General features: G+C 33.6%; 1 protein-coding gene across 3 annotated transcripts in view; it reads right to left on the bottom strand.

Annotated features, from left to right (window-relative positions):
* LOC143236059 (hexosaminidase D-like) overlaps positions 1 to 15565 on the bottom strand; it is a 49598-nt gene that overhangs the window by 24587 nt on the left and 9446 nt on the right. For all 3 annotated transcript variants that reach the window (XR_013019436.1, XM_076474315.1, XM_076474316.1), the window contains 3 exons: positions 9521 to 9575; positions 4722 to 4831; positions 4386 to 4473 (listed from right to left, as the gene is read on the bottom strand). Coding sequence is in view for 2 of the 3 variants with exons in the window: in XM_076474315.1 (XP_076330430.1) it covers positions 4386 to 4473; positions 4722 to 4831; positions 9521 to 9575 (253 nt within the window). In the remaining variant the exon portion in view is untranslated. The remainder of the gene's footprint in view (positions 1 to 4385; positions 4474 to 4721; positions 4832 to 9520; positions 9576 to 15565) is intronic.

The raw sequence follows: 15565 nt of genomic DNA on the forward strand, positions 1-15565 counted from the left end.
TTCTGTCGACTGTTAATGACATTTAACCCTTCTTTTTATAATAATGGTAGTAATACACTAAATAATATTTACTTAATCCTTTCTCAAAGAGCTAGGTATAATATACATGAGTTCATCTACACATTTGCACATGTTAAGTATTTGCACTATAACTTTTGATACAGCATGTGTATCTTCACAAAATTTGAAAGACATTTAGTAAAGATTGCACATTCTTTTACACAAAAAATATTTTTAATGAAATATTTTTACTAAAGATTTGTTTGTGAGAACAGAGTTTATTTTGTTACTAGTCTGAGTGCAAAACAATTTCATGTTATGATTAAGAAAAACTATTCTTCATCTCAAAAATTTCAAATATTATTTACATAATTTCTAAAACCTCCTAAATACATTTAAAATATTTGTTTTCAGAAGACTTTATTTTTTATGTTATACTTCTATACTCTAAATATGTGGGGTCTGTCACTTGTGCAAACTTGTAACCATCATAAAAATATTAGGAAATTAATATAAATTATGCTTTTTCATGCCAGAATGACTACATATTATAAAATGAAAATACAAGTATTTAGTCTAAATAGCTTATAGATGTGTATGTCCAGACATGCTAACCTAATATTACATAACTTGCACTGATGTGATGCAGTAATATAAATCTGACCTTTAGTCTTTCCTGTCTTAGCTGTGTTTTAATGGACTAGTATTTTGTAACATACAGTCACATTTCAATTATTATATGTTACATATATGTATATAGATTATTACTCTTTAGAAATAAATTATTAAACTTATTTTTCCTAAAATATAGATCAATAAATTAAGAAGTAAAGCAAATAATTATCTCTTCTCACTATGACCTTTGCATTTGGTTGTTGTTGGACATAGGTTGCTAGGCCTTTTAAAATTTCACACGTGGAGGATATCAAACTCTAACATTTTACATATACAGTTGAATAACTAAAAATTATAAATAACTATACTGATACCATAGAATTTCACTATAATTTATTAAGCTTAGTGAATACAATGTATTTAGATTTTAAAGAATATGAAACTTCAAGCAGACTAAGAATGCAACCTTCCTCCCTGAATTTTGGTTTGAAAGAATGTGTTAGTCTTTCTGTGAATTAAAATGGCTGCAAACACCACTAGGGAGACATTGTAAGCTGTTGACTGGTTATTCACATGAAGTAAATGTATGTAAAGGACTGTTTTCAAAAATAGAAAGAGGTGAATGGGGTTACTGTGTTTACTTCAGTACATGAGCCACATTCCAGCAAAATTAAAAGATACAAGGTTCTTATTTTATATTCTAGCTTGATAATATTAGAAACTTGAGTTCCTAATTCGTACAAAACTACAGGCTTAGTATTTTGATATCACAAACATCTAATTTTAAACAGTGTTTTATTCAACATACCACTAAAATTTATATAGGTGTATTTTTTTAATATTTACTTTTCAAATAACTAATTAAATCATACATAATGTTAAAGTTTGAATTATAATCTCCAATTTGATTCCAAACTTATTGACATAAATTCATAAAATAGTAGTTCAACAAAATATTGAAAGTCAATATGGAATGACATGACCTTTGATCCATGATCCATTGTGAAAGGGTTAATTAAATGATGCATGAAGGAACAGAGAACAGTAAAATGTAAAAAGAATACAATTTCCGCTAACTATCACTATTGTTCTGACTTTTTAACTATGCAACAAGAGCCATTAAAAATTTATCTAAGCTTTCCTGTGGGAATGAAATTAGTACTAACAGAAAAATTGAAAATGTTCTGTTCAGAAAATAATGTAACATAATACCTCATTTGACTGATGGAAACCTTGATTTTTTATTGGTTATATATAATATAGAATTATAAACTAAGAGGGAACTATTAACAAATCCTGAAACAAAGAATGTGACAGGTGGGTATGGCAAGAAGGATTTGATTTTCTATAACCAAACAAAATATAATGAGAAGAGGAGATGTCCAGAGAAAATATGTCACATTTCTCACACTAAGAAAAATTCTGAACTTTTTTTAAGTATTGCCTTGTAAACTTCAAGAACTTAAAACTTATAAAGGATTAAAATATGGATTAGATACAATTTTATGCAATACTAACTGGTATGACAAACAAAAAGTAATTTAATGAAATTTTGAATGTAAATCACAAAAGGGTTGACCATGGATGCACAATAGGGGTCAAAGAGAGCATGCCACAGCCTTTCACAATATCATTCAATGTGGCATTATATTCATTTTACCATATTACTGCTGATTTAGCAACAGTTTATGTAGAGGAGAGTAACATGAGATACAAATACAGGAATATTAAAAGAAACTGTGAATATGCACTTTAATCATTCTAGAAGTTATGGAAATACAACATGTAAACTGCATCCTGGATTTTTTCCTCCACACAAACATCATCATGAATTTGGAACTGACAGAGTCTGAGTCACACTGGTGCCATCAAATCACACTTGAGCACAACACAATTGTATATTTTACCTAAAGCTTACCACTTTTGGTCTAGATATATGTATTAAATTCTGAATTGTCAACATTTCTCCTACAATAAAGTGTTGGTCCAATGAACTGACTGCATGGGCATTTAGTTAAGCAATAAAACTGTGCATTTCTTTATGGTTAATATAAAATGATCTTAGTTTTGATAGTAAGAATTAAAGCATCATATCCACTATGAGATTACTTTAATAGTTAAATAAGCAATTAAACCTGCATCAGTACTCTAGCTGAAAGAAATGATTGCTTTCTATATACATAAGAAATGAGTTATGTCACAGAAAAGATTAGATTTCTCAGATGTTGACTTACATAAATAAAGATCTTAGTTTTCTAAAAAAGAAAACAAAGCAACCTCATAAAGCCCATTATACATTGTATCTTTGGAAGTTGGATAACATTATGAGAAATTTGAGGTTTTTCAACAAACAAGAACTCCCTTAAACAACAGAGAAAATATGTTTCTCAGATGTTGTCTGAAATAGATCCTAGCTTTCTCACACATAAAATATGAGCTAATACACAGAACCTTATGTTTCTTAAAATATGTAAATGTTGATCAACAGTAGCAGATTTAATGTTTATAAACAGATAGAACTTAACTACTTAATTAAATCAAAATGTTTCTTAGATATCAACTAAGACACTATAATTTTTGAAAAGATAAAACAGAGTTACTTCATGAAGTCCACATGCTTTTCAAGGGCTGGTTAAGACCTAATAGAGATTCTAAATGTTGAATGTGGATGTCAACTGAAAACTTTTCTTTTTTAATTAGGATATTTATGTAATTCTGAAATATTGTTATGGATGTCTTAATTGAATTATTTTGTAAATACATATAAGCCTGCTATTCCTTAGTATAAAAATTAGTAAAACATGTTAAGACTCATAGACTTCTGCTAACATTAATGAAGAACTATTAATACAACTTATGCATGATGGGAATAATTATTTTATAGACTCAACTTTGTGTAACATTGGTATCTACTGAAATATCCTTTTTACTCAGTGAGGATTCTACCATATGTTAAACTGCCATTTACTGGCTTGTAGCAATATTCATGTATAACCAAATTATGACAAAATACATTTTATGAGATATATATAAAAAAAAACAAACTGAAAATATGTTCATGTCTTGAGAACTTAAAACGATGTTAGCAAGAGTAAATTCACACTTGAAAGCTACCAATGCAAGTCTTTAGGCTTAGTTTATTTTCATATGATATTTTGTTACAAAAATGGAAAGCTTTATGAAGGTGCAATTCCAGTATTTTTGAAATATGTTCTAGATATTTTATGTTGTTGCTTTATGATCTGAAATGCTATGGCACAGTGTCTAAGGTGTTTTTTATTTAATTCTGGCTTACATTAAAAAATATCATCTCTTTGTAAGTTCAGACAAACCAACAAACCTGGAATGTTCAGAGAAATATATTAAACTTTCCTGCTCCAAAAAGGGGCTAAATATGCAAATGACAGAAATTATGGTTTTTATTAACCTGAGAAGCTTTTTTTTTATTTTATCATTTCAAACTGTAAAATCTGCATCAAATACGTTTTTGTACAAACACAGCTCTTGTTAACTTGTATAATATTTCAGTCAAAACCTTGTTCTTACCTCCAGGTGACCAACAAACCTGGAATGTTCAGAGAAATATATTAAACTTTCCTGCTCCAAAAAGGGGCTAAATATGCAATTGACAGAAATTATGGTTTTCATTAACCTGAGAAGCTTTTTTTTATTTTATCATTTCAAACTGTAAAATCTGCATCAAACACGTTTTTGTACAAACACAGCTCTTGTTAACTTGTATAATATTTCAGTCAAAACCTTGTTCTTACCTCCAGGTGACCAGATGTTTGTATTAAAGGAATGACCATCAAATCCTGTTCTTTTGCTAATGTCAGAATTCTCTTAATCTCATCTTTACTGAAACAAAATAGAAATATAAAATTGAATGCAAATAATATTTCATTATTGCTATGATACATTAAAAATGTGGCTATGTTAGCACTTACAAGCAAATAATTAATAATTTAAGCATTTTACAATTAATACATGCATTAATTTGAAGTTTCAGACCTCATTGATTTTCTCTTTTTCATCATTTTTTCTTGTCTGAATGATTCAAACAGATTGTTTGTAAAGTTTTGTAATATAAACAACAGCTAGTTTACCTGTAGGCTTCTGGTTTGGCTAAAACTTCAAGGTCTCCATGGTATGGAAACATATCTTCATACTCTACCAAAAGACCTGTTGCTCCCAATACACGAAGTAGTGGAAACAACTGCAAAATAACAAGCAAAAAGTGCACTTTCTTATGCATATATTTTATTAAAATAAAGCTAACAACTTCATGTGATTCCAAGACTGAGTATAAGAAACACACATACCATAACAAAAACTAAGAGGTTTATGAAATTATACAAAAGCATAAGTCCAGCAAGATTTTGATGCTAAATAATAGAGACAAAACATGATTGAAATTACAAATAAAACACTACACACTTTCATAATAATGTACAATTTATGATATAAAAAGGGTTGTGATTAATTTAAGTAGATATAGAATAAATACATGAGCAAATAGACTATCTATGACTAAATAAGGAACCACTGAATTTGATATACAAATTAAACTACTACGGGTGAAGTATGTTATATTAATGTAAATTCCAGAGCCTCATCACATCTGTTCATGCTCTATCTGATAATTATGCATGACAATGTCTCTGCAAAGTAATTTCTGTTGTAAATTACTGTAATTTCCAAAGTACATCAACCCTTTGCATAATTTCCCCAACACATCTAATGTACAAAAATGATGGATTCTCAGTGTCTTTTTCAACATTACAATTACAAAGAAAACCAAAGGCACAGTGTCTGGAGACTTAATCACTATACATTTGTATGGAGTAGCATTAATACCCATTTCATTCTCTACCTGCCTGAGGTATGTGATGGTTTATTAGGAGATATAACTGGTAAACTTATTATGTTGTGCCCACACCATATGGCCTCACATCCAAAGGTAGATCCTTCTTGATTATGTTGCTTAATTTCACTTGGGGTATGTAAAAGTAAAAGCTATTGCCTACCATAAATGGAGTAAGAATTGTTACAGAACTCTTTCTGAATAGTACTGGTTTCCCAAATTGATCTACATTCTTTTTTCTACAATGCCATTAAATTTCCCTCCTTAGAAAACATAAATCCCCAATTTGAAACACTTTGAGATCTTAGTGTATGAATATACTGTGTTGTAAAATGCCATTACATACCCTTTTTAATGTGTAGTGGCATCATACTTCCTATTGAATGCCAAACAAAGTCAAATTGTAGTTCTGATTCTTTCCATTCCAGCTTCATAATGACTATGGTTGCTGTGTGACTTGCTAATTTGCATATAAAAAATAATTTACTTAAATATACTCAACCTGGCATCTTAGCAAGTAAATAAAACTGGATTTAGAATGGCTTACTGAATGAAAACAGATTCAACAAAGAAATATGTGGTCAGCAGTAATTTATAATTACTATACAAAAAACAAAAACAGATTTACACAATTTAGTCTTGGCTCTTTGAAAGACAGAAAAGTACCAAGACTACTTTCACAGTCCCCACACAGTGAATTATAAGAATCTGAAAATAATGTAACAATCTTGGAATAATCTCAAATGCTTGATGATGTTGTATGCACTACAACTACCCCACATTAAACAGTAGACATCATCCTTAACCAATTTGTACCATAGAGTATGTCACTGAGCTGAATGATCATGGCTTAAAACTAGATTTACCTCATTCTGAGCTAGAATGGTCAATCACTGAACTTTAAGTACCATATTTTTCAGCATATAAGATGCACTTTTTGTGTTTTTAAAAAAAGGGGTTTCAAAACCACCCTGCATCCTATACACTGAAGGTCAAACATTTTGTGTTTCCCTAGTAGACATACAGTACCTTGTAAAGCAAGGATTAGAAACTAGCGTGATCAACCATTACACTTCCCTGGGCTTGTTTTCTTTCTCTAATAGGCTAAAGAAAATGGGTTATTATGGGAAACAACTGTAGAACTGTGTTCCATTAGAGAGACCTTCCTTTAACTTAAACTAGATATTGTACAAACATACTAGAGTCATATCCATAAAGAATGCAATAAAAACATATAAGTTTGGAAATTCAAAGTAATTGCCAGCACAAAACTATATGGGCAGCTAATGCGAATTCAAAATATGAGGAGAGAATATGCACCAAGATGACTGCCGGGAGAGAATGAACTTTCAGAACTTGTTTTCAGTGATGCAAAAGATTTTGAAAGTTTTCATAATGAATGAACAATGTTTTGATGTAAATGTATGAGACAACCATATTTTATTTTATTATGGACACTACTCTTGAAGTATTCTAAAGAATAATAAAAGATGTTGAACAAATAAATAAATGATAACTGTGAAAAAATATTTTTTTCATGAATGTAGCCTTGAAAATATGGGTGTGTCTTATACACAGAAAAATACAATACATACGTTTCTATATTACATAAAAATTATGAGAAAATAAGACATATCCATACCTAACACACTTTTACATCATGGAGAAAGTTATCTAAACAACTCAACTAAGTCAGGAAACAAGTACCAGTAAATACAACACACTATATATATATATATATATATATATATACATATATAGAAAGAGAGATAAATAGGTAAATAGCAATATCCTTTAGTAAGTTTCAACACAAATACCAGTAAATACAACACAATCTATGAACATATATAGAGTAATACAATACCCTTTAGTAAGTTTCAATACTCATACCAATGAATACAACAATCTATAAACATATATATATTAGGTTGAGGAATAATTTGTGAGCGTTTTTAAATAATTTCATTCAAGCATTACATGCAAGACTATACAATACTTCAATGCATGAACACATTACACCCAAAACATTTATTATGATACTTTATTTCATGTAATACCTAGGTATATAGTATGCATTGTTTTAAACAAAATTGCAAGAAATTAAATGTGAAAAGCAGATGGTGTCGAAAATGCTCGATTTTGTCCACTTGACAGTCCATTTAATGAGCTGAAAATGAAAGCAAAAAATTAAAGCCATATGAAAATCAAACACACCATCTATTAGAGCAAAAAATTATCTACCAAATGACATGAAATATTTTGCGAAAGCGTTTCATTTATGAATATATTTGTTTAACTTGAAAAAACGCTCACGAATTATTCCTCAACCCAATATATAGTAATACTTTTTAGTGAGTTTCAACACTTACTAAATACAACACAATCTATGAACATATACAGTAAAACCTATCTAAGTCAGAATCACATGGGGCCGAGTAAAATCTCTGGCTTATAGCAGGCTTTCCAGCTTAGACATAGTGAACATGCATTTCCTTAATTATATATAATTTTTGAGCAGAACATTATATTTGCTTGACTCAAAGGAAGCAAGACATTTGTGAATAAAATTATTATACTGTTTTTGTTATATTTATATGAATAAGAACAAAAATAGACATTCAAAATATACATAAGTACACAAAATCTTAATCAAATTTATTTGAAGAAAGTGTCCAATTTCAACTATTTTTTTATGGGCTTTCTCTTGTGGTTAAAAGAGAATGCCAATTCTATGGCCTTTTCATGAAGTTCATTTTCCCCCTTCATTTTTGCATACAATTTGATAATGTTAATATAATTTAACACTTGCGATGAAGTAGGAATTTCTATTTCTTCAATCTTTTTCTATTTTGTTCATCTTCTAAACCTCTCACACTGTAACCATCTTGCGATTCTATTATAGATTTTAAATCAATTGCATTAGTTTCTGTTAAAACATTCTTGTCAATGTTCATAGAATCATCTGCATCAATCAGAGTTTGGATTTCACTAGAATCATCATAACAAACAACTTCTCCACAACCTCTGCCTTTATCAAGAATAAATTCACAGTTTGGAATGCACTTTATTACGCATTCATCTTTTACGCATTTGATTGAATGACTTAAAAATGCAATTGCACCTAACACATCAATTTTCAAGGTCATTTCAGATGCTCTCTTACAGTCGTCCATATTTGCAATAATATGGTAAAGCATCAATTTTCTGTCCTTCAATTTTATACATTGTATAAATCCATTACTAGTGGCTGTAGAACTGATGTTATACATGGAAGTAGAAAAACTAAATGAACATTTGAAAGTTGAACTTTTGAATGACAAGTTGCATTATCTAGGAAAAGTAGAATATTCCTATTTTCTTGTTCCATTCTTTTGTTTAATTTAACTGCAAAAATAATGGCAGCAGAAAAAAGAACAGAATATATTTAACCAACACTTACTGTAACAAAATGTCTGAGAATGTATTAATATTTAAACAAATTATTAATTAAACAAGAATTTATTAATATTTAAAGAAATTATTTATGAAATAAGAAATTAATATTTAATCAAAAATATTTTTTCCACCTTACTCAGGTTCTAATCCTACTTGTTGATAGATGAGATAGGTGAAAGATAGTTTTCTGTCCGTGTTACACAGATTCTGCAATATAGAGGGTCTTTTATAAGAGAAATCTTAAGATAATGCTGCAAAACTTTGATATTTCCAGCTTGTACAGATTTCTGCCTTATGCAGTTTCTGGCTTAGACAGGTTTTACTGTATGTGGTATTACCCTTTAGTAAGTTTCAACACAAATACCAATAAATACAACACAATCTCTAAACACATATATAGTAATACCCTTTAGTAAGTTTCAACACAAATACCAGTAAATAATACAACACAATCTATAAACATATGTATAATAATACCCTATAGTAAGTTTCAATACCAACATCTGTAAATACAACACAACCTATAAACACATATATAGTAATACCCTTTAGTAAGTTTCAACAAATTGTGTAAGTCAGAAAGATATATTACTGAAAGCCACTTACCTGTTCATAGTAGTTGACCTTCGGAGGAGCACCTTTCAAATCTAGATGAACCAACCTATAAGTAAACACAAAGTCTAAAAATCAAATAAAAAATGTTGGAAGAGATATTAAAATTTTTGTAAATGAGTAAAAAATCTAATGATATTATTATAGTAGTATTTACAAAATTAGTCTGCTCATGATATTCAATAAGTTGGTTGGTTGGTTGATTTGGTGTTTTATGGCACAAAGCAGCTAGGTTATCTGTGCCAAACGTCTGGTAAAAAGTGAAATTAAATTCAGTAAAATTCTTAAAAGAAATTAAGGTAAAACAAAACAATGTTAAAAAATAAAAAATAAATAGTATAAAACCAACATTTACATCTAATCTACAATGTCAAGAGAAAAACTACTGTGATTCAAGGTGTAAAGGACTTTCTGTAGCATGACTGTAGCAATCACAACTCACCAGGAAGACTAACAGGTAAATACAAAAGCCACTGTCAGTCACCTGAAGTTGGCCTTTCCAGTCCTGGTTTCAAGTGAATTAATGTTACGGTCAGTTTCTAATTTCAAATTGAACTAGATGAACTGTGATTTTTAAAAGGGAGCCATATTAAAAAGGTGTAAAGTATATATTAAAAAACTTAAATGGCATTAAAAAGATTAATAGCTTTTAAAAAACTAAAAACATTACCAAGGTGAACAGTGTCACCATCACCAATAACACTCTTTAACGCTATGGAGAAACCTTGGGACAGAACATGCTTAAAATGGTGTTGTCATTATGAATCATAATGATGGCAAGAAAGTAAAATGTGGTTTATTGTAATCTGAGTGTTACACAAACTACACACTGGTGCATCAGTTCAAGATAAAAGAAAATGATGAGTTAAAAAACTGTGACCAATGCGTATTCTAGTTAGAACAACTTCCTCTTTCCAATCCTTACTGGAACAAGACAGCCAAAGTCCAATATAGGGTTTTATTTGGAAAAAACTTGTTTTGCCTTGCTCCCTTCAAATCAACTGCCAGCTGGCACAGAGCCGAGCCTTAAATACAGGACCATAGTCCATGTATGGAACAGACACAGCAGTGATAGTGCCAAAGCAGACAGACTTAGCTGCAGTATCGGTCAGCTCATTCCTGTGAATACCAACATAGCCCGGTATCCAGAAAAACTGGAGAGAAGTAGATGTTAAAAGAAATGGACCAGTCGGTTTTGAATATTGGCAAGAACAGGGTGTGAACCAATGTAAAGCGATTCCAGGACCAGCAGGGAACTAGGCGATTCAGTATAAATAGTGCAGTTCGAGTACTACTTAGCTTCTATGTGATCCAGGGCAAGAAAAACGGCATACAGTTCAGCAGTGAACACAGAAGCTGTAGAGGGGATTCTGTGCACAACCACCAAACCACAACAAACCAAGGCAGATCCCACAGAGTCACCTGATTTTGAACCATCTGTATAAATAGGAATGGAAGGATGGTTCGAAAGACATTCAGCAAATAGCAGACAGTATTTCCAATCAGAAGTGTCTACTTTTCTCAGATGCCTTAAATATAGGTCACAAGTGGGGACTGTAAGAAGCCATGGTTGGATGGGCTGACCAGTAGATACAACAATGTTATCTAAGGACAGACCCAATTCATCCAACTGCACCTGGATATGAAGGCCAAAAGGAGCAATGGCAGACCATCTGATCTGAAAAAGCATGACCCATCGAGGGAGGAAAACACAGCCCCAGGTGGGATGCTTTGGTAAGGAACAAAGTTTCAAATGCATACAGTAAAGACAGTTGCAAACGGCAGATGTGCAAAGAAAGTTCATGAGACTCTATGTATAAGCTCTGAACTGGGGAAATGTGGAAAGCCCCAGTGCAGAGCAGAAATCCTTGATGATGAATAGGGTCTAGCATATTTAAGACTGATGGTCTGACAGAGCCAAAGTCCAGTGATCCATAGTCGAGTTTTGATCGAATAACAGCATGATATATCTTTAGTACAGAACGTTCATCCGCTCCCCAAATGGTGGTAGAGAGGACACAGAAGATGTTCAGTGCTCTTGTACATTTGACCCACAGCTGCTTGATGGGTGGCATAAAGGTTAGCTTATGGTCAAAGATAAGCCCCAAGAACTTAGTCTCAGAGACCACAGGCAGCACAATTTCACAGATACGGAGTTCAGAATCAGGGTGAATACCTCATTGGCAGCAAAAGTACATCCAAACAGTTTTAGAGAGAAAGAGAGAAGGTAAAGCCATTTGCTGTGGTCCATCCACTTCAATAAACAATTGAGAGCATTCTAAAGCTGCCACTCAATATACCTCATGTTCGACAACTGACATAGATTTGATATAGAGTCTGTTTGCAACAGTAAGAGGGAGTTCAGCGATGACGAGAAAACACACTTGTAGAGAAAAATATATGTAAAAACAGCTGGTTTGGGTTGAGAAAATTTTTATGCAGAGGAGCCAACAATGTTTCGACCTTCTTCAGTCATCGTCAGGTTCACCAGCCATTTTTACATATATAGTAAGAGCGAGTTGTTCGGTGATGGCATTATATTTTATACATTTTATAAAATGTAACACTCACATCACAGCCCTGAGGGACTCTAAGTTCCTGTAAAAAAGAATGGGAAAGTGTCAATCTCGAACGAACTCGGAATCTCCTGTCTTTAAAACTTTTTTAATAAAAATGGACAATGACCTTTCGAATCTTGTCCCAATTGACTTTGGAACTGGTGGTAGAGGATATGCTGCTTCTGGTTTTGACATCTTACCCATCGAGCATGTGCACGGGCCCGCTGGAAAGTGATGAGGTTTGAGAGGGTGAGATATCTACGGAAAGTATCCTAGGCTCGTTTTTGAGCCTTCGTGCCATGTGGCAGGCAGGATTCCACCATGAATGAGGATATAGTGGAAAATGTGTCGAGGTTTTAGGAATACACTGAGCAGCTGCTTCTATAATACAGTTAGTTACATACAATGGCAAAATCAAGTTCTACGGGCCCGCTGGAAAGTGATGAGGTTTGAGAGGGTGAGATATCTACGGAAAGTATCCTAGGCTCGCTTTTGACATGTGGCAGGCAGGATTCCACCATGAATGAGGATATAGTGGAAAATGTGTCGAGGTTTTAGGAATACAATGAGCAGCTGCTTCTATAATACAGTTAGTTTACAATGGCAAAATCAAGTTCTACGAGAGTAGTGAAAGAGGGTCAGTTTGCCGGATCCAGCATCTACCAGGGCATGCTGGTTGGATGGCATTGAGAATGCCCAGCCTCTCTCACGATTATAGGAAAATGATCACTGCCTCATGGATTATTGTCAACCCTCCATGAAAAATGGGAGAAAAGTGATGGGGAGCAAATTCACAGATCAATAGCAATAAAGAACTGACTAGATGCATGAAAATAAGTAGAAAAGCCAGTATTGAAAAGAGAAAGGTTGTGATCAGACAGCATAGGCTCTGCAGAGATACCCCTCCTATCAATACCAGCACTTCCCCAGAGGGGATGATGTCCATTAAAGTCTCCCAGGATGAAAAAGGGAGACAGCAACTGTTCAATGAGAGCATCAAGGTCTAATTGATCATATGTCTCTCCAGGTAACAAATAGAGAGAACAAACAGTGATGGTATGACCCAAGGAAACATGGATGGTTACAGCCTCCAAGGGTGTATCCAGTGGCAAAGACAGAGTGGGCACATGCTGATCCACCAACAGTGCAACCCCTCCATGCACTCATCCATCACATAGCCTGTCATTTCTGTATAAAGAAAACTACCAAAAGGTGACTGTATTGGCAGGTTTCAGAAGTGTTTCCTGTAAAGAGAGGCAAACAGAATGGTAGGAAGCAATCAGTGTTTTGATGTCATCCAGATTAGAACGTAAACCTCGACAGTTCCATTGTATCATGGTGGCCATTTTTATTTATGTGAAGATGAATTGAGTGGAGAACCCTTCAATTTATGACCACGTCTTTTTTCCTTACTTTCTTTATTCGAGGGAGGTCTATCAACCTCCATGGATCCTGCTCTCAGTCGATTGGGCAGGTCTCTGCTGTTGGAAGAGGATTCCAGAGACTGAGGACAAGAACAAATGATCGTTTTGCATCTTGGGGTGAAAAAGGAAAATAAATCCGAGGAAATGCCTGTACCTGGAATCAAAGGATGTGGATCTTGAGGTTTGTTGGAATGTATAAAAGGGACAAAGATAGGTGTCAAAGTTGATTCATCAACTTTATTAACTATGGAGGTCAAAAGACTTTTCATTTGTTTGAAGAACAATTTTAGGAGGCACAAAGAGATCTGTCTGCACTCCCACAGTAGTTGTGGAACAAAGCGTAGCAACATACGCCCAAGATGAGGTGGTGGACAGCAATTTTTGAGCCTCAGGATAGGTAATGTTATGAATCGTTTTCAAACGCTGCACCTCTTTTTCTTCAAACCATTTAGGGCAAGAACGAAAGTAGTATGGGTGAGAGCTATTGCAACTGATGCAATGAGGGTCCGTTTCACACTCTTAAGCATCATGGTCCTTGCCACTGCAACAAACAGATTTCAAGGAACCATGACATGATGTCCTTCAGTGACCACACCGTTGACACTGGAAACATCGGAGAGGGTTTGGAATGTATGGCTGTACTTTGCAATTAAGATAACCTGCCTTGATGGTGGCAGGCAGATGTGGTGACGTAAATGTCAGAGTGAGAATGTTGGTCGGCACCATAATTCCATCTTTGCGAGTGGAGATATGCGAGAATCTCAAACTCTGGGATATTCTTCAAATCCCTCTCAACAATAACTCCTGGTGATGAATTCAAAGTAGCATGAAGTATAACCTCTGTAGGTATATCCCCAATTGCCTTTGAATGCAACAGGAGTTCACTGCGTTGAGATGTGGATGTTTCCACCAATATGTCACAAGGTCAAAGCTTTTTTACTGACTTTGGAGAACCAGCAAGTCCCTCTATTCCCTTCTGAATGAAAAAGGGAGACATTTGCCCTAAAGGTTTATCTGAAAGTGAGTGCAATATAAGAAAATGAGGTACAACAGGTGGTATGGATGGTGAGGATTGCTGCTCAGAATCTTCAAGACATGGTCATTTACCTAAACTGTTTCTTCACTACGTTATTAAGAACTTTAATTGGAGTATCCATAATAAAGAAAGGGAATTTTTGGTGCCCACTGACCCCACCCACCATGGAGCCCTATGAGGGGATGCACTACAATGTCAAACAAGGACACTGCAGCAACACCAGGGTTCTGTGAGCACTATACCCATACACCAGCATCAGACATAATGTCCACAACACCTGTTGAAAACATCCAACACTGGTACTTGGTTGACCCAAGCCTGAGTGGACCAACCGATTGACCCAAGGAGGGCTACCCTAAAGCCGCCCATCTACAGGAATTCAAGGCCAAAATGGTGCATTATGGTTGGACCCTTCAACCACCAGGATCCTCTCCTCCCCTGCACAGTTTGCCACCCACGACAAACACGAGTGGATGTTTAGATCTGAGAAAAGGTAAACTGAAAGAACAGAACCTTCCCTGAGAGGTCCCCTCACTACATACAGAAATCCACACCAAGGAGTATTAAAAAAAAAGATGATAAAAATGTTAGTTTTATAGCTATACAGGGTGATGCAAATGTCATGTCTCATAGGAATTGCAAATAATAATAAAACAAAAGTAATTACTTTTTTGTTGCTTACTGCAGTAAATGGTCAACCTACTGGCCATGAAATCTGAAGCACTTATTAATTCAAAGTTCAAGGCCAGCAATTCTAACATGTACTTTAATAAAGAGAAAGTACTTTATTGTTACTCTTATCCTTAATCCATATGAGTGATGATACTCCTTGAAAAAGTTATTTAACACTTGAAGAGCTCCATTACAATTTATTTCTGTGTTAACCAAAATAATTAAACTTTTGCTTTAAACTCACTCAATGTTGCATTCCTTTATTTTTTTTATAAAGCAATGTTATTCAAGACTCTATTGATATCGACACATACTTTATTCTTGTTTCCAAAACAGTAACAACCCAAAT

Source organism: Tachypleus tridentatus, chromosome 13, assembly GCF_004210375.1.
Source record: "Tachypleus tridentatus isolate NWPU-2018 chromosome 13, ASM421037v1, whole genome shotgun sequence".
NCBI classification, from domain to species: Eukaryota; Metazoa; Arthropoda; class Merostomata; order Xiphosura; family Limulidae; genus Tachypleus; species Tachypleus tridentatus.